This window comes from Coloeus monedula (genome assembly GCF_965178545.1).
Source record: "Coloeus monedula genome assembly, chromosome: 4".
In the NCBI taxonomy this organism is placed as follows: domain Eukaryota; kingdom Metazoa; phylum Chordata; class Aves; order Passeriformes; family Corvidae; genus Coloeus; species Coloeus monedula.
In genome coordinates this window covers 3404651-3432635 of record NC_138784.1, presented here as the reverse complement: position 1 = coordinate 3432635, position 27985 = coordinate 3404651, and the positions used below count along the sequence as shown (strand labels likewise).

General features: G+C 48.4%; 2 protein-coding genes across 4 annotated transcripts in view; one reads left to right on the top strand and one right to left on the bottom strand.

Annotated features, from left to right (window-relative positions):
• Nucleotides 1-259: 259 nt before the first annotated feature.
• BID (BH3 interacting domain death agonist) lies at nt 260-19569 on the top strand. Its single transcript, XM_082279580.1, has 7 exons — nt 260-305; nt 11790-11898; nt 13348-13416; nt 15271-15460; nt 16767-16909; nt 17731-17934; nt 19125-19569. Exons 3-7 carry the CDS (start codon nt 13408-13410, stop codon nt 19134-19136), a joined length of 558 nt encoding a protein of 185 aa, XP_082135706.1. The 5' UTR covers nt 260-305; nt 11790-11898; nt 13348-13407; the 3' UTR covers nt 19137-19569.
• A 651-nt stretch (nt 19570-20220) lies between these two features.
• BCL2L13 (BCL2 like 13) overlaps nt 20221-27985 on the bottom strand; it is a 40854-nt gene continuing 33089 nt past the window's right edge. For all 3 annotated transcript variants that reach the window (XM_082281096.1, XM_082281095.1, XM_082281097.1), the window contains one exon: nt 20221-27921. In XM_082281096.1, coding sequence (XP_082137222.1) covers nt 27112-27921 — 810 coding nt within the window. In that variant the 3' untranslated portion in view covers nt 20221-27111. The remainder of the gene's footprint in view (nt 27922-27985) is intronic.

Genomic DNA, 27985 nt, shown 5'->3' with positions numbered 1-27985 from the left:
TTTATTTGGCAGGGAGGGAAGTGGCTGTAGGTGGGGCACGAGGAGCCTTTGGCTAACCAGCACCAGGTGGGGACCCATGACAATTCCAACGCGAGGATCGCTGTCGGCTCGGCCCGGGCGGATCCCGAGGCCCGGGGCGGATCCCGAGGCGCGGGGCAATTCCCGAGCCCTCACGCGCGGCCCGCGCGGCCGTTGGCGGGCGCGTGCCGCCGTTGCCGCCCGCGAGGCGGGGCCGACTCGGCCCTCAAATACGGGCGGCCGCGCTCCGCTGCGGGTGAGTGCTGCGGGATCGCGCTCCGCTCCGGGTGAGTGCTGCCCGTGGGCCCCCCCCGGCCGCGGGAGCGGCTTGGCGGGGACACCGCGTTGGGCGGGAAGCTCGCGGGGTGAGCGTGGGCCGCGGCCCGGGAGCGGCCCGAGACTCGGTGCGGCGCGGGCCCGCCCGGGAAGCGGCGGTGGCCGTGGCGGTGTCGGGGCGAGTGCCGGGCCCGCTGGCTCCCGGGCCACGGGGCGTCAGCGCCGGGGCCGGAGGTGCCGGGTGCAGCTCCCCAGCCCCCCAGCCTGGGGGGAGGGGGTTGTGAAGTGACCCCGCGGGGGGCCGTGTGCGCGTTCTTCTTTCTCTTACGGGTGCTGGAAACTCCTCTACTTCCCGGCCGTTCTTCCCGGTTCCTTTCTGCCCGCCGAATCCGGCCTTGCCTTTCAGCGGTGCGGTTGTTTCTTCCTTTGCCGTTTCCTGCTCGGTCGCTGCCGCTGTCCCGCTCGTCCCTCCTCGCCCGTGCTGGGAGTGACCCCTCCGCTCCGCCACCGACTCCGGCCCCTGCGCTGCTTCCCCCGGCGGGATCGAGCCACTGCGCGCTTCCCCCTCTTCCCCGCCTCTGTCGCGAACCGTCCTCCCTCCCGCTCAGGTGGTATTTCATAAAACCACGAGAAGTTCTCTCGCCTTTGGACTACGTGGTAAAAGTGCAGCAGCATCTCGCCTTCGGTTTCTGGTGAGCGTTGTCAGGAGCGATTTTGGCCGGGCAGGGGAGAGGAAGGAGTTAGTCCTGAAGCGGCGACTCCAGAGGGACCCGCGCTTGCTTCAGCCTTTCAACAACAGAGGGATGTGGGAGTGGCAGCTCCAGGAAGAAAGCAAGGCAAGGAAGGATTTCTAATAATAGCGCCAACATTTTTAGGAAGAGCAGGTGATTGATACAGATGAATCAACTCAGTGTGAGCTTTTATCCGCGCTTTGCCTTCCCCAGAGCTGGATGTCAGTGGCTGCCTGTTGAGGTGCTGAGCGCCTTTGGCTGCCCTTTGTTTCCCGTGAGCAGCGCTCACGTTCCCGTGACCACAGGGACGTGTTGGATTCAGGATGAGCGAAGGCTGGAGCAGGAGACTGGGTAGTGTGTGAAGTGGAAGGGAACGGAGTGAGCACGTCCCCTTCCTTAGAAGGGTGTTTCTGTAAGTTATGTGCTCTGGTGATGGTCTCTGTACCTTGGAGTGACAGTGGGTCTGAAACTGGTGGGTTTGGCGGGGGGATGATGTTCTTGTCTTCTTTTAAACGATGATATTTTGTAGCTTTAACTATATAAAAAAGAAGGTACAGTGTCTCAAAGTTATTTAAATCACTGAATTCAGAAAGTCAATGCTTATTTCAGAAGTGAGTGAAAAGTGGTGAACTTTTCTTTATGTCTCTTGAGGCATCTGGGCCATAATCTTGTCATGAGATACTTGTTATCTGTTCAAAATGGTTAAAATGTTTGATGGAGGAAGAGCAAAGTGGTTCCCCAACAGGAAATTATTTTTGAAAGTTTTGGTTTGGTTTTTTGGTAAAGGACTTTTTGCAAAAGTCCACATGGGGAAGAGTGGTTTTTAGTCTGTTGTAACTTATCACTAATCAGACCGAAACTGTTTTCACCTGCCTTTGGAAGCATAACGTCTTAAAAGGTGTTATTTAAAAAGAAGGGGGTTTCTGTGTGGTTCTTTTTTTTTTTCCCCCTTTCCTTTTCAACCTATTTACATGAGTTTAGTCCTGTTCAGTGTCTTCTTTAGGATAACTTTGCACCACCTATTCCTGGAGATCTCCTCTGTGCCACTGGTGTTACACAAAAACACTGGGGGAATGCATTGTATAAAAAGTAGCATTCTAGCACTGTGTTATTTGCTTGGATTTCTGCAGCTTGTCTCTTCCCATTTTCTTGTTTTCCTTTTTAGGTCTCTTGTCTGTCATTACAGGTAACTGGCAGGGCTTAGGGACCTGCTGAGGCAAAACACTTTCATTGTGCCTGTGCAGAGTGTAACAGGTGATTGTAAAGCTTGTGGATAGGCTGCCCTGTACTAAGAAGGGTCAGTGTGAAAAATCTTCCCTTCTGATTTGTCAGCCCTTCTTGTTTGCATCTGGTGACATTTGCTGAATTTAGGAAGAAAAAAATATGACTGATTTTTGGTTAGGTGGTTTTGTTGTGTTCCTGCCCTCCCAATTTCTTAAAACCAGATTAGGCCAGCTGAGACTGAGTTCAGCTCAGTTTCTCACCGTGCACAGGCAGCAGAACAGTGTGCAACACTCCACCAGGGCTGCCTGTGCAAACCAGGAGTCTGTGCTCCTGGGGTTTGGGCATGCCTGTGCCCAGAACCAGGACGTAGCATCCCTGGATAATGTGAGGGCCTTGTAAAGGAGCTCAGTATGGCTTTTGATTTCTGTTAGATCCTAAACCAGTAAGAACTATGACATATAATTTGGGAATTATATGGGAGGGGTGCGTGTGTGTTCACTGAACACTCTCACCTGAGGTCATTTATGCCATGCTTCCCTATATTTTTTTTTCTTGTGTAACAGGATGACAGAAGTCATCCACACTCAGCAGGAGTCTGAGGAGCTGACAGATCAAACAGATTTTTTTTTTTTTCTGTAATAGAATGAAAATGTTTATAGTGGAAGCAGGCAGACACATAAATCAGTGACTGTCACCTTTGGAGGCCTTCCTGGCGCAGCCTGGTGCTTGGAAGGCATTGGATGGGGGAGAAGGGACTGTCTCTAATAACTCTGAACAGGTGTCTGCACCTGCTGCAAGGACTGCTGGTGTGACTGTGGACGAGCAGCCTCAAGGTGTTGGTTCCTTGATAGAGCAGCTCCTCTGGCTTCTGGCTATGAATTCTCCAGCAGGAAGGAGTCAGCCTGGTCTGCGGTTCCTCTGCTGAGGGGAATTGTGTGCAGATAGGCAGGTTTCATTTTCGCTGCTTAGCAGTTCCTAGATGAGTGAAAGAGCAGAATTTACTATCAATTTTGGGTTGGTTTTTCGGGTTGTTTTTTTTTCCTCTAGGAGCCTTCTTCCTTTTTTTCTTGGCATGCTATGGCTTTTTGTCTGTGTCAGATTACAGAGTTTTGGGGGCTGGAATTACCTGCGTATCTTTGTGCTGTGCAAAGCCAAGTACATGCAAGTATTTCTAATTAGTGAGTGGAACTTGTGGCTTAGCCAAAGGTGCAAAACTCTTGGAAGTCTGAGCCCCTTTTAGTTTTCGATGGCTTCCCTTGGGGTTGGAGGAGGTTGCAGGGGGCTGAGTTTAGCTTTAATTGAAGCTTATAAGTTATGATTATAGTATGTGCATAGGTGGTCCCTTCCTTAGAGATTTTACAAGTCTGATTTTTTTGACCCAGGCAAGATAGGAAGTATGTAGGGAAAGGAGGGGTAAAATGTAGAAAGAAATGTTGAGTCACACAGTATCCAATGGCATTCTTTAGGTTTGGTAGCAATCTGTTAAGCTTCTGTGACTGCCTCAATTTGTACCAGATGTCTGTAGTGAACCGTCTCCTGGCATCCTGCTGTCACCCCATCTATCCTGGGAAGAGAACAGGACTCTCTAGAGCTGCCATTAGGCACCTCCTTGCACATGGATGAGATGGCAGGGATTGTCTCCTGGGTGCTTTTTGAAGGAATTGCCCAGTGTAGAGCATAGGGCTGTGTTGATGCCACTTTCACACCCTTCCTGGCAACAGCTGCTCCAAGAATCCTTCAGCTCCCCTTGAGTAGCCCCATGGCTGGGAGCATTGTTAGCACTGCCTTGGGCACTTGGTAACTTCTGCTCTTGATGCAGTCTGCTGCTTTTCCTGCCTCTTTGCACCACTATGGCACTGCTTGGAGGTGCTTCTTGGCCCTGGTGGGCTTTGGCTGGGCTGGCCTTGCTGGCAAACATGAGGAAAGGGCTGTACCCCTTCATGCATTTTGGGAATTCTGCTCTTTCTCCCACGAGAGGACAGTGTCCTTGTGGCTTTAAACTCCTCCTACCTCAGTAGCTTGCTCCCTACTTTCCTTTAAACTCTCAGAGCTTTTATTCAGCTTCACTGAAGCATGAGCAGGGAAATTGGACTGTGTGTGCAATCGTGGCACACATGGATGTTGGATTTTTGTTTAAGTGTCTGCAAACCTGCTCTATTTCCTGGTAAAATGCTCTGTGATCTTCGGCCAGTTTGTAGTGCTCTTACTGCTGTTTATGGAATGGGCAATACCCAGGTCTCTCAAACATTTTGAGTCATTTCATGTCCTTTCTACTTTCTTTGGTAAGTGTAGCTTCTGATTGACAGCTACACAAAACAAATCCACTTAGATCAGCAGTTGCTATATTTGGGGTTTATATGCTCTTCCTGTGTTTCAACATCAACCTGTTCCTCCTAAGGTAGAACTGAAAGTGACATGGTTTTGCTTTGTTTCATGCAGAGTCATGTGTTTTCTCCTAGAAAAACAACACTTTTTCACTGTGCTTGTAGACCTACAGCTAAGGGAGCCCATAGCTGTTGAGCAGAAGCAGCAACGTGCTGAGGCATCTCCTGTTTGCCTGGCACTAGGAAATGTATACTCTGGGAGGCACCTATTTGCAATTTTCCTGTCACAGCTCCCAAATGGCTCCTGCAGTGTTTCTTTGAGAGGGAATATTTTCTTAGCTCTGTATCATTGTGAAAGGTGTTTAAAAGAGATGATGATTTCTTTTGTGCTTACTGTGTATGAGGTGCTGCTGTCAAACGGCTTTGATCAGGATTATGAATGCTGCTGTGAGTTACCATCATTTTTGGCTGCCTGGTTTGATGCACAGCTTTTTCTTTAAGGTTTTTGAGGATTTCTGGGCTCCTGTCATAAGAGATTCCTTCAAGATTATCTTGTTTTCTTTTTTTTTAATATTTTTTACTGGCTTCATCACTTTAACTGTCATGGTGGGAATGGAGGTTGCTGTGCAGCACAGTGGGAGAAGGGGGAATCAAAGGATCCGTGTCAGACTTTCCTTCTGGGGATTGTCTCTGGCTGTGCTGGTGCACAGTTGTCTCATAAAAGTGAGGAGTGTAAGAGACGTTTACATCTCTGATACACTTGATGTTTAGGAGGGGAGCCCATTTAAAATTCACTTTCATGTTTTGGAAAAGCTGTCAAATATTGACACAGGGTTCTGGATGCTCTCAGAGCATATGAACGTGTGGCTGTGAAGATTTGTCTTTGTATCCTCTCCTCTAGAAATGCTTTGGGTCTTTTTATGATGAATGTTCAGTCCGAGAGGCTCCACTGAAGTCATTCTGGGGAGTACCAGCAGTGAGAATTCACTTGACAGTAAACTGTCCAGTGCACTGAACTGTTGCTTAGCTGCTCCTTGAGTGCCATCCTGGCTGTTGCATCAGCACTCTTGTTTTACCTAAGCAGGGAGCTCCTGAAGTGCTGCTGAACTGTTGTTCCTTGGACATGCTGTCTCCAATGGGCCACTCTGATCCAGTGGTTAAATGTCACACTGAAGCATCTTCACAGCTTCTCTTTGTTCCAGAAAGCAGTGCAGATATTCCTGGTGCTTACCAGTCTAGAAAGGGAGTTCTTGTCTACTCATATGGCCTGAAGGTAACCAAAGACAGAGGGAATGCAGCTGTTAGGGGCCACCTGTATCCATACAGTTGACTTTTTGAATTCTTTTTTTAATTACTTCTCACCAGTTTCTGGTTTTGCTTATCTAACTTGCCAGTCAGGCAAAGGAAAGACAGATTTACATTCCTCTTTACTGTAAGTATCAGCTGTGAAATGGCATTCTTGATTTTCTGTCTGATGGGTGGTCCGTGCTCATGCTGGCACAGAATAGTAGTACCTATGCAAAAACTAAAACCAGGAGGATTCTCTTGACCTGTAGGTGGCATGGCAGTTCTCGTATCCAGTCCTACTTTCTGAGGTGTTACGGCTGGCAGAGCCTGTCCAAGTAGCACTTGTGCCCCTCAGAGCACTGTTGCCAAGTGCTGAGACTGTGTCTGCTGCAGGAACTGAGCGCTTTGTTGCTGCTCCAGTGTAAAAGCAGCTTTGCTGGAGTGCAAGGGTCCAGTGCCCATGGCCCAGCTGGGGCATGCTCTAAAGCCAGCAGCAAGTCTTGTGTTTCTGTGGTTGGATGCTGTCACTTGCACATCCAGTGATGGCTGGAGTTTGTCCCAGTGCTGCCTGCTCTCAGTCTGGTTGTCCTTCCTTGGTAAGGTCAAAACACTGGAACTATGATTCCTCAGCCCTTCCTGCTTCTGTGATTTCCAAGAGGCAAATGTAAGAGCTGCTTGCACATGCTGTGCCTTTATAGCAGGGCTCTGTTGCAGCTGCTGGGATGAAGTAGTCAGATTTTGAACAGGAAGCTAACCCTGTAAAGACCAGCAGTTTTGTGTGATAGTGGTCATGGTGCTTTTTTGTCAGGATTTGTTCTGCTCCCTCCAGCCAGGTCCTGAGGAAAGGTAAAAGTATTTTCCTAACCCTACCGAGAAGGTGAAGTGCAGGGTGAGGTTACCTGGCCAGAGTTCCTTTGCGCAACACCAGAGGGGAAAAACAGCCCAGTACCAGATCCAAGAAACTGTCTGCACTCTGACAGCCAAGATCCAAGTCCTGCCCTTGCCTCTTAGGCGTGGCTATGCCTGAAACGTGGAGATGTGGAAATTCTGCTTGGGTCGAGCTGTAGTTAGCTGAACTAAAATTCCAGCTGCAGTCTTCCTGCTGACTCAGTTTAAGCGCAGCTGTGTCTGTAGGCTGGCTTCTGAAGAATAAAGTGTTGTTATGCTGCCTCTGTCACTGATCTGATACAGAAACCACACTGATGAAAAGTTCCTGCCTACCTGTTTTTTTAAGAGCATTAGCAGTATGGCAGTGTTCCTTCACACTCATTCATGTGCTGTGTGTGGGCTGGTCACCAGAGCTTTTTGAGCCAAATGAGGAGAGTGGTTGTTGAGGGATTTGGATGTTTTTCTTCCTAGGAAGTCAAAGTACTGCCCTGGTAACCAGAAGATTGCTGCAATTCATGTCATCATGAAACAGCAAAAGACCTCCAGGAACTTAAATAAATTTCTATCAAAAAGGCAAACTGACACCTTCTTTTTAGAATTGTCTCTAATAAAGTTTTTCTTCCAAAGAGGAAGATAAACCCCTTTAAATAAAGTGTGCAATGTATTTCTAAGCCAGAATACACAGCTGAGAGCGCTTGGTGTAAAGGCTGAGGTGATAATTCTGTACTAAAGCAGCATAAAGAGGCAAAAGTAAGAATGCTCCAGCTAAGGCAGTAGTAAGTATTCAGCATGTTTCCGTGTACATTTGCATCAAAGGGATGAGGAGTAAACGTGTTGGTGGTGGGTTTTGTTTTCCCTTGCTGGAGTGGTTGGTAGTGGCGTTATTTGCATCCTAAAGAAGGATGCAGTCTGAAACTGAAAGGAAGAGACACAGAAGCTGAAAACCTCAAGCAGTCGGGTGGTCGTGCTTAGGAGTATCAGGGAGAGGTTGTCCTGGTTGGATTTTAAGTAGTCTCCTGGTTCCTGAGGAACAGGGCATCTTTCCTACGCACCTGGCAAATAAACTGCAAGTGACTGGGGGAGGAGGTGTGTCCTGCTCTGGGCCACTGAGCTGCTGGCGTCTCCAAGTACGCTCCTCGTGGCTTGTCAGTTTTGCCAGTTCCAAAATGAGCTGTTGATGTTGTATCCTCCCTCAAAGGCAAATGGATGGAAAATACCCTTAGTTTGGAAGCAGTGTTCCCTGTGGTGGGGAAAGTCCTGAGGCTCTCCAAGTATTAAACAGATGCACCAAACCGTGGCTTTAGGTTCACAGCTGTGAGTGTGTATGTGCCTGCCTACGTGCCCAGAGGGTCTTGTGGAGCCCATCCTCCACCTGGCTTATACATTGCGATGTCCCTGTTCTCCCACCATCCTGCTTCTCCTTCCAAAGCCTAGAAACAAATTCTACTTTAGGAGTGCTGTGAGTCTCAAATGAAGCAAAATCTTGGAGCGTTCTAAACACTGTTGCAGGCTGGCAAATCCTTTGCAGAGTAAGGAGTGATGGGGACAGGTTTCCTGCAGCAATGATAACATCCTATTTACTCACCTCTGCTGGTTTTGCACACCAACAAAATACCTTCCCTGGGCTGTTCAGTTCCTGTTGGGCTTATGGGCTAGAAGTGCATTGTGGAGTGAGAGGGCTTTCTTTGGTGACTTTGGGCTCTATGATGTGGTGTTTGCTTACACTCATGACTTGAAGTGCTGCAGACAACAGTGGCACAGCTCAGAATATCCTCAAGTAAGGAATTTCTTAAGTCTGTGATGCTGTTCCTGTTTCTTTATTTTCCAGTAGTGACTGGTTATGTAAAGTAGTTGTGCCTGTGGCAAGTTCTCATGAAGACAGTGAAATTGAGTGGTTATGGCTTAATATGTGGATTTAAAATGTCAGGACATGTCAAATACTTGGTTTCCCTGCCTGTAAAATGATGCCTTGCTCTGTAAAAAGCTCTGTAGCTCAGCAGTAAAACATCTGCCTACAAGACAGGTAAGTGCCAGCAGGTCGAGGAAGGGACAAATAGGCACGGTGTTATTTCTTCCAATAATGGTGTCATCCTGACTGCCACACCCAAAGTTCTTAACTTCCAGCTGCCACACAGGGAAAGCAATGCTCAGGTTGCAAGTCTTTGACTTCACAGTGACTGATCCTTTACTGTGGTTTCTGCGTTGGAGACTTTAATTGCTCCTGACTCAAACGTGAGACATAAAGATAAACATCTTGACAGCTCACACAATAGGTCCATTGACTGGCTGGTGTTTGTATGGGAGGTGTCTGGGAATCCAGACACAGTATTAAAGGAGTCAGTCCTGCAGGCCTGTGGCTTCCCTGCTGAAAAGAGTGTTTTACTAAGCATCCAGTGTCTGCTAGAGCTGAGAACAGTAACTCCCAGGCAGAGCTGTGAGGAGAGGTGAAGAATCTGAGGGGAAGTGATGGTAAGCAGAGGCACTGTTTGTGGGGTGGCTTCTTTTCTGAGCTGTCTTGAAGATGTAGCACAAGTGTGGAGATGAAAACTGATTTGTAGGGTGGCTTAGCACTGCTGCTGCAGGGATTCTGGTATGGCAGCCCTGAGAGCTGTTGGGAGCTCCCCCCAGCAGACAGCCACGGGCTCCTGGCCGATTCTTGCTGCCCTGCAGGGAGCTGCTGCTGACAGGCCTGCAGGGCGTGGAGACCAGCAGAACCCCAGGCTGGGTTTAGTGCTGGTGACACCTTGCATGCTCTGCAGCTGCACTGTTTGCATGTGTAGCTCCCCACCTGGGAAGATAAATGCATGCTTGCAGTGCTTGCCCTTGCCATCCACAGTATGTGGCAATGGTATGGCAGGGAGGACTTAGTCTGGTCTCTCCAGCACAAGGGCCAGTGCTTCCTCTTTCTCCAGGGTGGCATGGCACCATCAGCAAGGGCTGTGGGAGCAGTGCAGTACACTGTGTGAGCCTTTACCTTTCGATTACCCCTCACTGTTTAATGTGGGAAGAGTTGAGGTGTGGAACAGAGGCATGGAGTGCCAGCTGTCTTGCAGTCCTGCTTCTCCCTTTTTTCCACCCTGCAAACTTGCAGTGCCATCTCTACTTAAGGCCTGGAGTCAGGGGCTTCTGGCCCTGCTTGCTGTTGCCTCTAGTGTTGCCACCCCTCATTGGTGGACTGCAGATGGGAAAAGCTCCTCTGGTGAGGTCCTTGTGAGATTTAAAGGATAGCACAACTTGGGGATGAGAGGGAGAAACAGAAGATGGGACACCATCTCCTGAAGGAGCTGTGGGTTGGAGAGCAGTAAGTAGCACCCCTCAGGATGTGCTCAGCCCATCTAAAGAGCTGTGATTGCCTTGGAAGGAGCATCCACAGAATTCACTTGTGAAAACTGCTGTGTATGGGTGGAGTGAGGTCTTTCCTACTGCACTGACAGGCTGCCGGTGGACGTGCTTCTCCAGCTGTGATTATGTTTTCTTACCATATGCCTCTCCACAGTCCTGCATCCCATACAATGTTGAGTTGGAATGAACATGCCCTGCACTGACTCTGTAGAACTGATTTAAGGGTCTGAAACTTGTGCCTAAAGTACCCCCTTCATTTTTTTCTAAGAAAGAGAGAAAGAACAGGACTGAAAAACTGGCTGTAGTCTTATCTGTTGAACACTTCAAGGCGTTTAGTGATTTCTCAGAATCAGCTGTTAACACACAAAACTCAGTTGTCTAATGAGTGAATAGAAGCAAAAATGAATAATGTATTAAAATTAGTTGGTATTTCAATTAAAATACCATATTCTGTAAAAATTCATTCCAAGATTTCAGCAGCCCTAAAGCAGCCTTAGCAAATGATCTAGTTTGACTCTGAATCTGAGTGCAGATGGTGCTTATACCCTTTATCCATCTTTTCTCCTTCTCCAACTAAAGATTCTTTTTACCAATATAAAGTAACCTTTTTCCCTCCACCAGAAAGAGTCTTAATTGGAATCTAAAACTACTAGGATTCTGAAGTCTTAATGATTAAGAAATTTGGGTGGTATTGGCACAATTACATTGGACTGTTTGGGCTTTGTTCTTTAGGGGACTTTTTTTGTTGTTGTTTGGGGTCTTTCTTTTTGTTTGGGTTTTTTTTTTTTTGCTTTGGTTTTTGGTTTGTTTTTTTTTTTTGAGATTCCATTAAGGAATTTGATTTCTCAGGAGGAACTTTGTGACTATCAAAGCCCTTTGCATTGATTCAAAGTAGTTATGTAAAACTTGAGGTTCCTGTAATTTCTAGTTAACTAAAATAAAAAATAGTTTGCTCTGTACTGTAGTAGTAGGAAGCCATTTTGTGGCATGAGAGAAATCCTTTTTCCTCTTCTCTGGTGTGTTTTTGACCACCCAAGCAGAACTTTCTTAGCTGAGGGCAGGTATTGCCTTCAGGGGCATTCACTGCATGGGTGGTCAGTCTTTGATTTAGGAAATTCAGTTTGGGAAGTTGTCATGTTCAAGCTCTCTTGTCTCCAGTTTTTACCATATTAGTACTTTGGAGTGTGGTGAAACTTTTTATTGTTCTTTTTGTTTGTTTTATCTCTGCTCATGTGCAGGAGTAGACAAAAGTGCAATTTGCAACTGTGGTGGTGGGTGATTTTGTTTTAATGTCTCTATTTCTGTGGACTTGGCCTGAGGAGTGTCTGTATTTGCACAGAGCTGATTTAATCCCTGAGGGAAGAACCCACGTGTGTTGCAGGTTTCTTCTCCCTGCACAGCCACTGACATCTCCAGGTGCAGCAGGTACCTGGCTGGGCTGGAGCAGTGGTTGCCTCTTCATTTAATGCAGAGAGTGGGAAAATTGAATTGAAAAGAAATGTTTTGTCTAAAACCAGAATATGTGCAAACTGAGGCTTTACCTAACCTACAGAAATACTGCTGGTGTGGACATCTCTTGAGGAGTTTGCACAAAGCCAAAGTCCTGCCACAGACTGCATTCTAAATCCCCACTTTCCTCTTAATCTCAGGGTTCTGCTTCGAGTTCTCAAACCTGAATTAACATCTGTGTCTCTTCCAGCAAAGTCAAGCCCAGAAGAAGGGTCACCCTGACCTGTTTCAGAGCCCCTTCAGGTCCCAGAGAACAGGACAGAGGACTCTCCCCAGCCAGAACACTCCTTAGGGTAGAGGTGAGTAGCAGCAATAGGGGTTTGAATGGAACAGAGGAAAATGCAAAGCAGCAAGGGCTAAGCCTGTGTTGTAGCTGTTAGTCTGGCATAACTCCATGGAAAGAAGAGCTCATGGTTAAGAGGCTTCCTGTGGGCTGTTGTGTGTTTCAGACATATTTGAGATTGTGTTTTGGTTTTGGACTTCTAAGAGCCTTTGAAAAGTTGGGAGATTCATGGTCTCTTGAAATATGACTGTGGTTTGCTTCAGAATTTGAATTTATTTCTGCTCTCACTTCCCTCTTTTATACCAGCACACTTAGTTATTTAAAAAACAGATGTGAGGGGTTGTTACTGTGAAATAGGGTCATTTATCACTAGCCCAGGTCTTTGATGGTTAGCAGGCCTTTGTTTGGGTTCCTTATTGGTTTCAGCCCTTTTTTGGTTAGAAGGTGCCTGCATAACAACCAAGTTATTGCCTTGGGTGAAGAAGGCTTGGTGGGGAGGTAGTGCCCACTTTCAGCCAGGCCCTGCTCATCAAGAGTTGAACCAGAGACTTCTGTGTGCAGCTGTGGGACTATTGTGCCTAAGGCAGCAAATGCAAGGTTCTGACCCACCCATCAGCTGCTCCTGGCAGGATGAGGAGGGAGCACTGTGCTCCTACATCTCCCCTTTGCAAGGGAGGGAGGGAGGCTCCCCTGTGCCCTGTGCTCTCCCTCCCTGGGTGCCTCTTCCCTTGGGCACTGCCCAGCCTCAGGACAGGCCAGGCTATCAGCCCTGAGCACCAGCACAGGAGCTGGTGGCATCTGTCCTGCTTTCTCCCTTCTTCCTAGCTGGCCTCCCTGGAGACTTAGCAGAGTTGCTCTCATGTGACTGGGAGCCTTTGTTGGCCCTTGATCCAACCTCCCCCATCACAGATATTTGTTGGGAAGTATTGAAATGAGCCTGAGTATCCATGTGGATCTCTTGCATGGAGGGCTGGGGAGAGGTACCCTCAGGACCCTGCAGATGTGTAGCAACGTCAGCTGGGTGTTTCACTTCAGAATATTCTGCTGTGCATGCAGACCCATCAGCTCACCTGCTCTCAGGAGTTCCTCTCTGATAACCCTGCTCTTCCTTTCAGCCTCTGGCACCATGGAGGGTTGCCTTTCCCTTCCCCCACACCAGCTCTTGGCTTTAAAGCCCTGTTTGTAGGTTATGTCACTCTGCTGTCTGGCACACGTCTGTGGCAGGAGGGAGATTTGTGCCTCTCATTCACGTGCACAGGGCCCTTCTCACTGACACAGCTGTGGCTTCCTCAGCCCTTTTTTGTGACTGACAGTGTGTGATGGGCAGCTCTCTCCAGAAATAGGGATATGCATCACTAAAAGGGACATTTACTATGAGACACAGCCAGACACGAGTACTGCTGAAAGATGTGGACTTATGGGAATTTTTATTCCTTTCACACTTCTCTTTGTTACGCTTTCACAGGACGAGGACTCCTGGTCTGAAGCGGAGGGTGACCCGAGCTGCTCTGTCCCTGAATCCATTATGGAACAGGTTAGAGTCAAACATGGCTGAGGTCAGCTGTTCACAGTGTACAGTGGCTCTCTGGTGCACTTGTCCTGAGATACTTTGAAGGGGATAAGTCTCAGTGTTGGCTCGTGTCCTTCTTGAACTTCCCAGAATTCCTGCAGGGTTCCTGGCACTGCTCTGGATACAGAGAAGTGGATGGAACCAGTTAGGTTGCAGGCTACTTCCTTGTTTTCTCTGTGTGGCACTTCCCCTTGGGACTGCAGGCTGGAGATGTAGCTATGTAAGAGACTACAATGTTTATTGATAAAGCTACAAACTGCTGAAACTAATAAATGAATGGGCACAGCCCTGTGATCAGTGCATTGTATGGGTTTGTACAATGTTAAACACAATTATGATGCTGTTATTTAGCACACTTAAATCGTATACACTGAGCTGTAACTGAAATGTCTGTCATCCTCCCCCAGCCCAGTTCAAGTTAGGATACAGTTCTAACCCCCTACTCTGCCCTCTCACGAGCCTTTTGAACACAACAGGATTAAAAAATGTATCAGTGATAAACCCAATGACCAGTCCAGCAGGTTGTTGAAGAGGATTGCCCCAGTGAGTTTGGGTCACCGGGTGAACTGCACCACTGTCTGTAAACATGCATGCTCAGATCATGGAAGATGTGCCTTCTGTTCATCTCTGACTGATCATATTCTTTATTTTCCGTTTGCTTCCACTTCTCAACTCCTGCCTTTTGTTGACTGTTCCTCCTCCTGTCTGCTCAGTCAGATATGGTTATGTCGATGGCCTTGTAAGGTTCCACTCCCCAAAACTCCCTTTCAGTTACCAAGTTCATCCTGGTTGCCTATTGTTGACATAACAAATCATTCTTCTTTAACTATTTTTCTTCTCCCTAGATAAAATTAAACCTAAATATTTTCTTACAGGCAGACCATCTGCATTCCAGAGTAAGGATTTTCTTTCTTTATTTCTGTGCTTACACTGCATCCTGCTCTCTTAGCTGTTTAACTAAAATTACTGAAGAGTCTCCTGGTTTTCTGGAGGCCTTAGTTGGTTATGAGGCCTGGTGTTCCAGTGGGGCCTCTTGTCTATCAGTCTGCCTGCCTCATGGACCTCTTCAACCTAATTAATTTGGGCACACTGTGCTGCCTTGCTTGAAGGCTGCAGGTTATGTGGCCATGGAGACAGCACGTGCCCATTTACTGGAGGTGAATGTGCCACTGGAGGTGGCAGTGATCTCCCATTTCATGTCACTGTTCTTGTGAGCAGCTGCTTGGCTCTCTATGAGGAGCTGAACAGGTTTATTATGGAACTGGTTGAGGTTCCTTTGAAGAGGGAGAAGAAATGTGAACCTTGGGGTTTTTTGCAGGCTTATGCTTTTATCTCTGTTTCCCACCTTGTTACTGCTCTGCTCTGATTACATTGACATGGGGAGCTGCTGCCTTCATTATGCACAGCAAGTAGAATGCCCAGTTCCCAGATACAGGGGTGGAACCCATCTAAACACAGATGTGTGAGTAAGGGAAATGGAAGGTTTTTGCTGAAACACCTGTTTTGAAAGAGGAACTCGGATCAGGGTTGCTGCCATTGCCACAGCTGGAAATGTGAGGAGAAGGTGAGCTGGCTCTTGCAACGCCAGTTTGTAAGAGCAGAGCCTCTGTCATTCACTATGGGACAGTCCTGTGTGGGTCCACATCCAGGAATCGGTCTGCATTTGCTGAGGCCTTGTGGATGCCCTGGCTGGTGCTGTTCAGGGTGCCCAAAGGAGGCACAGAGACGAGTTGAGGGTTGGAAAACAGTGCGTGCGTAGGCGCTTTGAGTGGGACGCTTTCAAGGTGTGGGCTTAACGGTGATTTCCTTATGTTTCAGATCAATGGATCTCTTCAGATGGAACATGCACTGCTGTTCACCTTCCTGGAGGCATCCTCTGACTGTCAGTTCAGAGACCAGCTGCAGTCCCTGCAAAACCAGCAGGCAGTGCTTTGTTGCCACGCAAACGATGACGATGAGCTTCAGACTGATGGCAATCGGAGTGGCCATTTTCAGAATGGTGAGCTAGGTGAGCAGGCTTTTCTCCATCCCACATCTCTCTGAACACAGTGTTTTTCTTTCCCCATTTCCTATCTTTGCTGTCCTCTGTTTCAGAGGAGTAATGTTTTCTCTATTGAGAAACCTCGCAGTGTGGCTGTTGGTGGTGTTGATTGGGAATTTAACACTTAAGACAACTGGTGCTTAGTGCTTTATCTCTCCATGGATTTCTAGAGCACCTGTCACTGGGTTTTGTCTGCAGCACATCAGACAAGGGCACAAAGCTGGTACTGGTGATAGCTGCCCTCAAGGAGAGTGATACAAGGCAGTTAAGTTAGGCCTCACACTGCTCCTCAGGCAGTATCAGTGCTCGGGCTAGCATCTTGGAACAACTCGAGTTCTGGTACCAGGTGAATCCCTTTCTGCTCTACCAGTGTGGTGGAAACTGTTTCTCAAACAGCTTCTGGTCCTGTTCCTGCTTTGCTAGCCATCTGCAGGGTGGCTATTGCCCCTTGCCCAGGGTGTGTCAATGCTGGCACATTGACCTCAACTGAAGCAGGGTGAAGAGGAACTGCTGCAGTGAATGTGCTCTCTCACACAGATTTGCATAGGTCTCATGCCAAAAGTGACTATGGCAAGCTTTGCCAAAAGGAGGTAGGACAAGGTGTAGGGTTCTAAGCTGAAAAAGGACAGATTCAGACTAGAGGTAACGAAGAGTTTTACAGTGAGGGTGGCAAAACACTGGTACAGGTTGCCCAAAGAGGCGATGGATGCCCCATCCCTAGAAGCATTCAAGGTCAGTTTGGCTGGGGCGTTGAGCAATCTAATCTAGTTGAAGATGTCCCTGCTTATTGCAGGGGATTTGGATGAGATGGCCTTTCAAGGTCCCTTCCAACTCAAACTATTCTATGAGGTGCTGTATTTTAGATGGTGCTTAAGAGACAAGTCCTGGCAAGTCACTCAATTCTAGAATTATTAGGTTGAAGAAGACAGTCAAGGTCATGCACAGCTTCTCAATTCCCCTCTCTGGGGAGGATGTTGGCTGTAACTGTGCTGTTCAAATTTTGGTTGGAGATGTTCTAACATGCCCTGTGGTGATTTTTTTGGGCAGGGTGAGGCTGCACTTTACCTAAACTACAGATAGAAAAACATGTTTGCCACTATCTCTGGTAAGCAACTCAGGTGCACTTAAAGAAATTGTGCTTGGACCTGTCATGAATACACTCTGATTGGGGTTGGAAGGAGGTTGCTAATGGAGATGAGCAAAATGCTGAGACCTGCACTGAACCTGGTCTGACTACAGCCTGTGAACTGAATTCTGCTCTTTGTGTTGGCAGGGTTGGCTCCAACAAATGAAGATGTTATCCGGATCATTGCTGCTCAGCTCGCTGAGATTGGAGACCAGTTTGATAAAGAAATCCAAGGAAGAGTAGTAAATAACCTAGTGCAGCACTTTCTGAATGAGAATCTGTCTAAAGAGGTGAGTGAGCAGTTCTCCTTTTAAATATTCTGCATCCTTCCTGCTGTGACTTTGAAGGCATCTTAAAATTCATCCCAAACACTTAGCTTTGAAGATTTGTTAGAGGTGATTCTGTGGCAGAAGTTAATGTGTCGGTTGGGTTCCTTGGGCTCATCTCCTTTCTGCAGATGGTGAATGGTGGTTGTAGAAAAGGACTGACTTTCAGAGGCATTTTGTCCTCCTTTTGATGGCCCAATGGCTTATCTTGGAAAATGAACTGTCTGGCTAAGGCTTACTTTTAGTCCTTAAAATCTTTGGACTTTGCTGCCAAGTCCTGTATATCTGCTGATCATCATGTGGGTAAAAATTGAGCAGGTTAGTGACAGGAGCTTAACTGGTGCTTGTTTCTGAGCACTGAAGGGACAGCAAGTCATGAGACCCTTTTCTGGTGCTGTGTGTTCATAGGCATAGTTTTGGGAGTAGCAGTGGGCTTAGGCCTGGCTGGGTGACCTGCTGGGCTGGCCTCTTCATAGATGCAGTTGGCCCAGCATCTAACAGCCCTTGCTGCTGTGCAAGAGAAGTAGAGTTTGAGGTCCCTTCTGTCAAAAAGGAACAAGAAGGCTATCTAAGGATTAGGTCTACATCTGGATCAAGGGCCACAGTTTCTTTGGGGGTGTTTTTTTATGTATCAGGCTGGCTGCCATGGCTGGGAGGAAGGGGAGCAGCATCCTGTAGAGTGTTGCAACAAGCACATCAGTTACTAGCACAGTCCTGGCAGGCTGTGCTGAGACCCCTTTCTGCCACAGCTGTTGCACTGAGATCCCTCTCTTCCTTCCATACAGGAGATAATCCTGCACATGTCCGGGGTGGTGAGAGAGCTTACACGATCCATCCCCTCAGACATGGAACAGGAAAAGGCCATGTTGGTGCTAGCAATGGTCTTGACTAAGAAAATTGTGAATACAGTGCCCTCCCTTCTACACCGTGTCTTTAACACCACTCTGAACTACATGAACCAGCAGCTCCACAACTACATTGTTGAGATGGTGAGTGCTGTCAAACAGCTCTGTGGGAGTCACAGCCAGCCTTTTAGCTGTCCTGAGTTTTTCCCTGAGGGGTGGCCTAGCTCTGAACTGCCTGTGGCCTGCTGGTTTCCCTGTAGTGCTCTGGAGGTTGGCCCAGAAGGGAATGTCGGTCTCTGCAGAGCTCTGGAGATGAGTGTGCCTGAGGGGGACATGCCACAGTTTCTGCTTGCTCCCCTCTCACAGCAGCCAGCAAGCAGTGCATTTGTTCTGTCAGGCAGAGAGAGCTGTGACTGCTCCTCTCCTCCCTACAATCTCCTCAGGGAGCTGTGCCAGTAAGATTCTGGTTAATGATTCTTTCATTCCCTCAGGGAAGAAAAAGCCTGACCTGAGCTCTCTTGGCTGCATTTCCCCAGTGCCTTGACCCTGAGGTCTCTGCTCTTGTCTTTCTCAGCTCCCCAGTGCTTGGGAGAACTGGAAGGGGGAATGGAATTGCTCCTGAGAATTAACACTAGCAGAGGAACAATGAGAAATGGTCAAATCTGTTCTTGTTCTGTTGGCACTTGAGCAGATGTGGGGAGGCTGTGCAGCTCGCAGGCAAGCCAGGCTATAGAGGCCAGGGCATTTGGCCCCAGCTTCAGTAACGTAACGACTCTGGGGAGGGGAGAGGACGAACACACCCGTGCTAAGACTGGGTGGTGCTCGAGAATGAGATTTGAGTGGGCAGGGCCGATCCTGCCACCCTGTGAAGCAGAGGTGACACAGCTGTGCTGTGCTGCAGGCCTGAGGGACGCTCCTGCACTGCAGCCTTGCCGTGGACAGTGTTGGCAGCAACCTGCAGAGGGGCAGCCCGGCTCACGCTGTCACTCTGCCTCACCCAGCAGCCTGGGCACGGTGTCACTGTGCCGTGTCACTGGGCACTGCCCTTCCCTTCACGCAGTTTGGCTCCGGGGTGCTGAATGATGCCAGAAATGAGCCACCCGTGTGAGACCGGCCCGTGCTGCTGGCTCATAGCACGAGGGCTCGGGGGCTGTTGTGCCCTGTCCCGCCGGGCCTTGTCGCTGCTGCTGGCCCAGGAAGGAGCACGGCAGGTGGCAGTGCTGACGCACAGTTCGCGGTGCTGGAACCCTCGGGCTCCTGGGCACGCACAGGGCAGGGCTTGCCGCGGGAGAACCCTGCTGCTGTTAATAATGCCCTTGTTTCTCTCCCTCTAGCTCGGTGAGTGAGCTCTCCAGCCTTGTCTGGAGAACGTGGATTCCTCAAGACTTCCCTTGATTGATGAAGATCACTTGATTTACTCTTAACTTCCAAAATACAGCTGTGAAAGGGATGGCAGAGCTACATAGATAGGCTTTTGTAGACTAGCACAGCAGTAATAGTAGTGGGAACTGCCTGCCAGCTCTGCCAGTACCTGTAGGGAGTAGTGCTTGCCTCTCTCCTTCTAGAGTATTTTTTATCTTAGCATCAGCAGCCTTTGTGCAGAGCCTGCCTTGTGCCTCCAGAGGCCCCGTGGGCACAGGGCCTGCCCTCTCAAGTGTTTTTTCTAAGCAGCTGTAGCATTTTGCTTTAGTATTCACTTCCCAGCCCTACTCCTGCAGCTGAGCCATGCTGAGTGTTGTTCCCAGGAGGGTCTCAGGCTGTGGAATGGGTGGTTGATCACCAGAGATCATCGAGGGGGGTGGGTGGGAATCAGGTCTATCTTGATGAGAAGCAGGCAGCAAGAGGGAACAGAGTCCTGAGGGATGGAGGGGGATGTGGGCAGAGAAGGCTGAAGATAACTTCAGTATCAATCCCCCTACACCTATGTTGGCTTGAAAAATAAAACTGACGGAAAAATTGTAAAGAAAAGGGCTGGGTAGGCACAGGGCAAGTCTTTTTGCCAATGCAACCTGGATATGCTTAAGAAAAAGTAGGATGTCTTGTAGTCACATCTCAGGTTGAACAAATTTGGACTCAGGTTGTTTGATAATCACACAAGGTGGCAAATGTGTCGCCTGTGATCTGGCTGCCTCAGGACTTTTTAAAGTATGTAAATATTTTGTGGGGTTTTTTAACTTAAAATAAAAATTTCATTTCTGATGGCTACTACTGCTCTGCAGACTTTCAGTTTCTACCTAAAATTTTTTTGTGCAGATATTCATGGCATTCTTCTAATTCACCATGGCTTATGATGCAGCTGGCAGCAGTAGAGACACTCTGGTCCTGTCCCTGTGCCTTGTGTAGGCAAGTTTCATGTAAATAAAACCACCTTTTCTTTCGGTGCCTGCACCAACACGGGGGGAGAGGGGAAGCACAGAAGTAGTCTACACGTTGTTTTTGAAAACTGTACCATTTATTAAAGTGCAACCTGGGGGCATGGTCTTACAGCAGTGTCCCATTAGCAGAAGGAAAAAATGTACATACCCTTTCACTTGAACAGAATATATTGAACCATGAAGCTGGAAAGAACTTTCTTGTCAAGGTGGAAACACTTTTATTAACCAAATGGCACACAAAGCTTTAGACAGTTTTCCCCAAGAGGGCTGCACTTGCATATTGGAAGGAACAGTATGACGAGTTCCTGGGATAATGGGTGACCTGACGAGCAGTCAGGGTCTCTTCCCCCAGGCAGGCCTCTTGAGAACAGAATCCAAAATCCCTGCAAGTCTGTCACCATTTGCTTACACCCAGCAGCAGCCTAGCAGAAGAGATCCCCTAACCTGCAGCTTCAGTCAGTCCCATTAGTCTCTGCTACTTAACAAATCAAGTGGCATTCTTTTGGTCTGAGTAGGATTTAGGTTTACACTTGAATAAAAGCTTATCCTGCAAGTTAAAAATGAGGACAAAGCCCCTACAGGTATAGCAGTAAGATGCATCCTCGGCAGTTTGTTGTGTCCATGTCGATAGTGTCCCTTGCCTGCCCTGCAGATACTGCAGGGAGATCAAAAGCAGCTTCCACTGGAAGCTAACAGGAGCTCCCCCACTTCTACAGAATGACCATAGACCTCTAGCTTGGAGGAAGCAAGTCAGCCTACCCAAGAGACTGAGAGAAGGTCAGCTCTACGTAGAAAAAAAAGTGATAAAGTTACTTAAGGAGGTGGATCTGAGTGATGTGTTGTGGTTCCCCTGGACTTAACACTACTGACCCTTCCAAGCTGCTGTCATTCCCCAGCCAAGGCCTGGTTAGGAGAGGTCACTCTGTTGGACACACACTGAGTTCTGTTGCCTAGACCTGGCCCTGCAAGCTTGGTCTACCAGAGTCAAGTAGTGCTGGTTTAAATTTTATAAACATCCCCCCCCCTCCTTTTTTTTTATGGCAATACAGAGCTTGCACTTTTAAGCACAGGTACATACATGAAGTTAAAGCAATACTGTTCTTGCATCCCTCCTAGTGCTGAAATGAAGCAGTCCAAGCCAAATACAGTCATGCAGAGCTTCTGCCCTCACTAGGTAGAGCAGATACTGTGCTTCACCCCTCCATATTTCACAGAATCACATAGGTTGGAAAAGACCTTCCAGATCGAGTCCAATTTATGGCCAAACACCACCTTGCCAACTCAACCATGGCACTGAGTGCCAGATCCAGTCTTTTCTTAAACACCTCCAGGGATGGTGACTCTCTGGGCAGCCCTTTCCAATTCCCAATCACCTTTCTGTGAAGAACTTCTTCCTAATGTCCAAACTAAACCTCCCCTGGCACAGCTTCAGACTCTCCTCTTGTCCTGTCGCTGTTTCCTGGGAGCAGAGCCCGACCCCCACCTGGCTCCAGCCTCCTTTCAGGTACTTGTAGAGAGTGATGAGCTCTCCCCTGAGCCTCCTCCTCTCCAGGCTGAACACTCCCAGCTCCCCCAGCTGCTCCTTGTAAGACTCCAGAGCCTTCACCAGCCTTGCTGCCCTTCTCTGGACTCGCCCCAGCATCTCTGAGGGGCCTGGGACTAGCCCCAGGACTCAAGGTGCAGCCTCAGCAGGGCCGAGTACAGGGGAAGAATGGATCACTGCCCTGGTCCTGCTGGCCACATATTCCTGATCCAGGCCAGGTGCCCTTGGCCTTCTTGGCCACCTGGGCACGCTGCTGGCTCATGTTCAGCTGCTGTCAATCATAGCCCCAGGCCCCTTCCTGCTTGGCCACCGTCCAGCCACTGTGTCCCCAACCTGTAGTTTTGCAGGGGGTTGGGTTGTTGTAGCCGAGGTGTAGGACCAGGCACTTGGTCTCCTTGAACATTGTAGCACTGGACTCAGCTTATTGATCCAGCCTGTCCAGGTCCCTCCCAGAACCCTCCTACCCTCCAGCAGACTGACACTTGCACCCAGCTTGGTGTCATCTGCAAACCTGCTAATGTTAATCCCCTCATCCAGATCATCAATAAAGATACTAAAGAGGAATTTTTCCCATTGTGCTCCAATATGAGCAGACACAAACAGAGCCTGGAATGTGACAGTCTACTGCAGCCCTGGGTTTTTCTGATGCCCATAGCCATCACAGCTGGGCTGGCCATGTGCACCTCTCCATCCCACTCCCCCATTTCACAGCGAAAGAATCTAGTAATTACACTCTCAAATTCCCTAACAGGAGCTTGCTCTGGCTTAGCGAATGAGAGACTGCAGTGACAAAAGCATTTCTAGCTTTTTGCCAGAACAGCAAGATCTGCCTTCCTAGGGCTTTGCCAGTACTGCCATACCTCTGTAACTGACATTAACTACAGGCAAGGGTTATACCCTCACATTATTTTATCTACTACAATCATTAAAATGGAAGAAGACCAAACTTCAGAAGCTTGCTTGTTTAGTGATAATTAAATTTTTCGTTTGTGACCATTAGAAAGCATTGATTAGTTTAAAAATCCAGTCCCAAGTGTTAGCCTAGCTGTGATCGGTGCTATGTGGGAAGGAAGGACATGGGATTCTGGCAGCAAAACCTGTCCTGTGTAAGAGCACTCAGCCCTGCAGCTTCCACCTGGCCCTTGAGCTGCAGCTGCCTGAGCACGGCCCCAGCCAGGATGAAAAATGAAGCCCTTGCAGACAGCAAGGATGGATTCCTGTAATACTGATTTGCTCTCCAGAAGGCAAGTTAAGAAAGAAACTGCAACCACCACCACCACAACAGGCACTTCACCCCCAGCCAGAATTTACCAAACCCCAGTGCAATACTGAACAGAGACCACGCTTCTGCTGCATTGCCCGGCTCTGTGGTTGGGGCTTCTCTTTGGACTGGTGAGTACCTGCAGATTCACATCTGAAAGGACAGAAAGCTGCAGAAGTGCTGCTTCCTTGCCTCTGCTTGTTTTGTTGGGCCAGACCTAGTATTTTAGATTGAAGTCATTTTCAGTAGTTTTCAGCAGCCGAATTCCCACCATGAGAACCTCTACTCAGCATCCACCCAGACCAGTGAGAACCAAAACCTTGAGTTTTGAAGCTGCCTCTCTGTGCACCCAGTAATATTCCTGTTTGGGCCAGTTGAGCAGCTCAGCACTGCCATGCCACCTACAGCCTCACAGCCTGGATGTTCTGAAGCTCAAGGGATGCAGGAGGCAGGAGCCACCAGGCTCCACCCAGCACCCAAGAGCTGCAACAGGCTGGGACGTGGCTCTGCATCTGCACTTTGGGCTTTTGGGCAACAGAGGAATCTGGGTTTCAGTCTTCGCTCTCAGCCTCTTGTTCCTGCAGTGCCAGCTTAAGAAAGTCCTTGCCCAGCTCCCAGCCACAGTGCCCAACTAAGCCTAGCTTAGAATTAAGCACAGCTGAATTTAAGTTGCACCTTATCTTAGAGAGAAAGCCTCTCCCTGGACAGCTCTTTATTGAGCATGCTGCCCACTGCAGTTCCCTAAGTATTTGCCACTTTTTTCATAGATCCAGTCCTCTGCTGTTTTAGCATCTCAGCTTTAGGGTATGCTAAGGATAAAGTGAAGACAGAATGGGTCTAAGGTAGATTAATTTGTTAAAGTAGAGGCCACTCGAGGACAGATATTGAGGCACTTCTGGGAAGGGGATAAGCAAAACAAGCAAAAGTAATTCTATATGCCCTGTTCTAAATATATAGCTCCTGCCTTCCCTCTGCCAGCTACAAGAGATCCACTGAAGAGAGGCTGCATCATACCTTTCGGGGTAACTGGACCCTGCAGTTTAACAATACTGTAATATACTTGAAGATGGGGGGAAGAAAACTTCCATATTCTAATTCACACCTCTTAGCAGTGCAGCCTCTCACTCAGGTCTGTAAGAACGCTGCCATCTGAGCTTATCCACCCTTTGGTGACTTCCACAAAGCCTGTCCCAGCTCTGACCACAGGACTCCAAACTCTGACTCGAGTCACCCCACAGCTGACCTTGTTAACTAGCAGAGTGCTCCTGGAGGAAAGGCTCATACAAGGAATTTTCTGAACACGTGGTCAGTGGGGTGGGGGACAAGAGGGTACAAAATCTTGCTGACTTGTCAAATCAAAGACCCTAAAAGGAGAAGAATTTTATAAAGAAAGGACCAAGCAACCAAAACATGGTGCAACTGACGCTCCATTACATGTAGCAACACACCGGATACTCAAGGCTTCTGCCTGACCACAAAAATGCCTAACAGTAATCTATTTTCCTTACTGCTACTGCCAACCTTCTCACTGCTGTGCGTGGAAGCTTTTTATTTCATGCCCCACTGGGCTCCTTGTGCCAGTAAGTTAGGAATTTCCTCCCTAGCCAGTCTGGATTTATTCTTGTCTATCCTCTACCCATCTCCACACTACTACCCAAACAACCACATCCACAGAAGAGATGAAGTAACACCAGCCCTGCCTCCACCCTCCCCCCGTCGGTTCACAACTTACCCAGTGTCCACAGACTCCATCTCTGCTTCAGAGTAACCTGCTGTGTGGCTAGAGGTGGGGATGTACCAAAAGGAGGTTCATCATCTTCAGTAAGGAGAGGCTGTAGGTTAAGAACAGTTCTCTCCCACAGAGAACGTGCCCAGAGAAGAACCCAAAGCCACCAGCAAAGCAGCAGGAGAGGGGCAGCCCTACCCTGACTGACCAAGCAATAAAGCTGCCCTTGCCACCTCAGAGACTGCAGCATTCCTCGATAAACACGACACGTGAAACGAAGCAGAACTGGTCCTGCATGTCCGTGACAGAGCATGAAGAGACCTCTCCTCCACGTGAGGGAAACTCCTGCAAGGGGCCAGGAGAGGGAACTGCTGTGGTGGGGGAAGGCAGACACCAGAGTATGTGGCATGAAGAGGTCCCAGTGACCCATTCTGCGGACACAGCACAACAATGAGTACCAGCAGGGCACCAGAAAATGGCAAAAAAAGTCAATCTCATTCAGCAATGTGGTAAAAGATTTGGGGTTTTTTTTCTGATAAGGCCAACCTACTATGTTTTGTACATGGAAGAAGAGCAATCGATCAACAGTACAGTCCAGAACTCCAGAGCTCCCAAGTTCAGTCCACAGCAGCAGTATATACATGACAACCCTTCCTCTTAATATTCAACTTCACACCCACAAAGTTCAAAATCCAGTAAGTTTTCTAAAAAATCCATTTCACAAAAGCTTAAACAAAAATAATTCCTCAGAATCTGACACATTCTGACTAACTTTCCAGCATCCTGGGATAGGAAAATGCAGCAAGAATATTCTAAAATAGAGAATATACTAAGATCTCTTCATTCTGAGATCCTGTAAGAAACAGGCTCATCAGGAGATGTACTCTTGATATGGTTATTTAGAAATAAAAGTACCTTATCTTTGTGCTTTGCGAAGATTCCCATAAGCTCATGTTTAGTTTTTTACATTATCACAAGTTCCCTTTCACCTTCCTCCATCTGGTCTAAGCCACAGTGCCAGCACCAACCCTCAGAGATGCATCCACAGTTCTTCCTGGGAAGCCCAAGGCCTTGCCCACGGAGCTGCAGGATGGACAAGGACAGACACACAAACACGCACTGAAAGAGCAACGCTTGTGGCTGGATCCGACTAAGGAGCAGGGCAAAACTTGCAAGGTTTCTCTCCACACACATCTGAAGTGTTGTGACTGCAGGAAGGGGCATTTCCTTTTTTGCCAGAGTAACTTGCTCATCCTTTGTGAAGCTGTAAGTTTAGCTAATTACAGATTCACAGTGGCAAAAGAAATCGCACTGAACACCACTCCGGGCCAGGTCAGGAAGAAGCAGATAGAGATGTTTAATGCTCTTTTGCTCAGTTACTAGAATCCATTGCTTTATATATCTGGGATTCTGTCACAGGCAAGACCAAGTGAGGACTAAATACACCCTGTGCTTAACTTGGGAAAGACAATGCAGACTGCAGCGTGACACAGCAGAGCGTCTAACATCTGAATTGCACTTGAGGCACTGGCCTTGCTTCCACACGGTTTTGCTGTATTTTTGCTGAATATACCCCAGATATCAGAGTACTGATCCCAATGGCACCGTGTCCAGCATGAATTTCGTACCTCTGATAACTGAAGAGTTGCAGTAAAGTGGGCTGGGCAGGAGCAGAGCAAATGGATTCTCAAACCAGCAAATAGCAGTGTCCCCCCCACCCTCCTGGGCAGCACCTCTGCCCCAGGAACACCAGGATGCTCAGAGATAATACAGCTATAGAGAGGCAGCATCTTCACAGGATGGGGCTCCAGTAAACGTTAGGGGCCAAAACCGGTGTGAGCCAAGAGGTAAGAATAAGCACTGTCCCACTGGGGCTTAGGAGGAACCTGGAAGGTTATGAGGAGCAGTGCTGTACCTGAGAGGAAGCTGAGACAAAAGGGAGACCAGCCTCTCGCTACAGGACTCAGGTTGGCTAATGTTTGTTAGGAGGGGCTCAGGGGCGCAAAAGGAAGTGACAAGACAGCACAGCTGCAATAGCGGTCAATCTGAGAAGCCAAAATCTCCAGGGGCTGGCAGCAGCTGGCTCTCCCCTTCCCCTGGGGATTCTCTGTTCCAGTTCCTAGAGTATGAGCACCCCTTTCTTCAGCACCTGCACTTAAGTTCTTAAATTTGCAGATTTTTTTTTTTTTTTTTTTAAAAACACCCCCATACTTTAATCACGAAAAACCAGTCCCCGCCCCAATTCTACTAAAAACATGATTGTCCGTAGCTGGAGGCTTATTGAACAACCTCACCTCATCACCACTGAGTTACTCAAATGTCCAATTAAACAGCAGATAGCTCAACCTTTAGGTAACACAACTACAAAAATTGGATGTGCTCTCTTCTCTCCCCCCTCCTCCTCAAGAGAGCTGCGTTACTTTTTCCTAAGCGCCAGCGCTACTCCGACTGCTACAGCCAATATAGCAACCGCAGCAGCCCCGCCGTACAGCAGTATAGATTTCCCTTCTGGCAATAGGATAGGCTTCTCCTCTGCAGCTGAGGATTTCTCTTCTATTTCTTCCAAATGGCCCTCTTTCCCCACTTTTTTTTCCCCTGGAAGCAGTATTTTCTCAGGTTCTGGTGCAGCCTTTTCTTCTGATGGGGCTAACTTTGGGACAGGTTTACTTAACACGGGGATTTCAGGTTCAATAAGCTCTTCAGCTGCTTTTCCCTTTTCCTCCTGTTTTGTACGCAGCAGTGCAGAGGGATGTGCTTTTTCAGCAGCAGCAATTTCAGGAGGCTTTGTTTCCTGTAAAGCAGCAGAGGTTTCTGGAAACGCTGCCTGCATGGTCTCTGCAGCGCCAGCTGACACCACCGCTTCCTCAATCCCCTCTGGTATCTCTTCCTTCTCCACATGCACAATGTCGGAGTTGGAAGAGTTGTTCTCACTCCTCTCTTCACCCCCTCCGTTGCTGTCCAGGCTTTTGACTTCTTCAGGATCCATAGCCACCTGCTGCCAGGACTCAGGTCCCAGGGACACTGGCAGGCTCTCTGTGTGCCAGCTCTGGCTCGCCGACAGGGAGACGGGCAGGCTCTCCGACTGCCACGACGTGGTCACCGTGGGGGACTCCGGGGGGCTCACCTGTCCTGAGTTGTCACTGGTCAGGATGTAGATGTCATTGCTGTCCTCTGCAATGAGCCCGGGATACTCTTCCTCTTCCGATTCCAAAGTAAAGACTGTTCCCTACGAACAAAAGGAGGACACAACATGTGAACGACGGCTTCAGCGTTCCCTCCCCTGTACGGGA

Coding starts and splice junctions, on each gene's coding strand:
- BID (XM_082279580.1), top strand. Junction 15,461..16,766: donor TTTTCAGAATGGTGAGCTAG/GTGAGCAGGCTT, acceptor TTGTGTTGGCAG/GGTTGGCTCCAACAAATGAA. Junction 16,910..17,730: donor ATGAGAATCTGTCTAAAGAG/GTGAGTGAGCAG, acceptor CCTTCCATACAG/GAGATAATCCTGCACATGTC.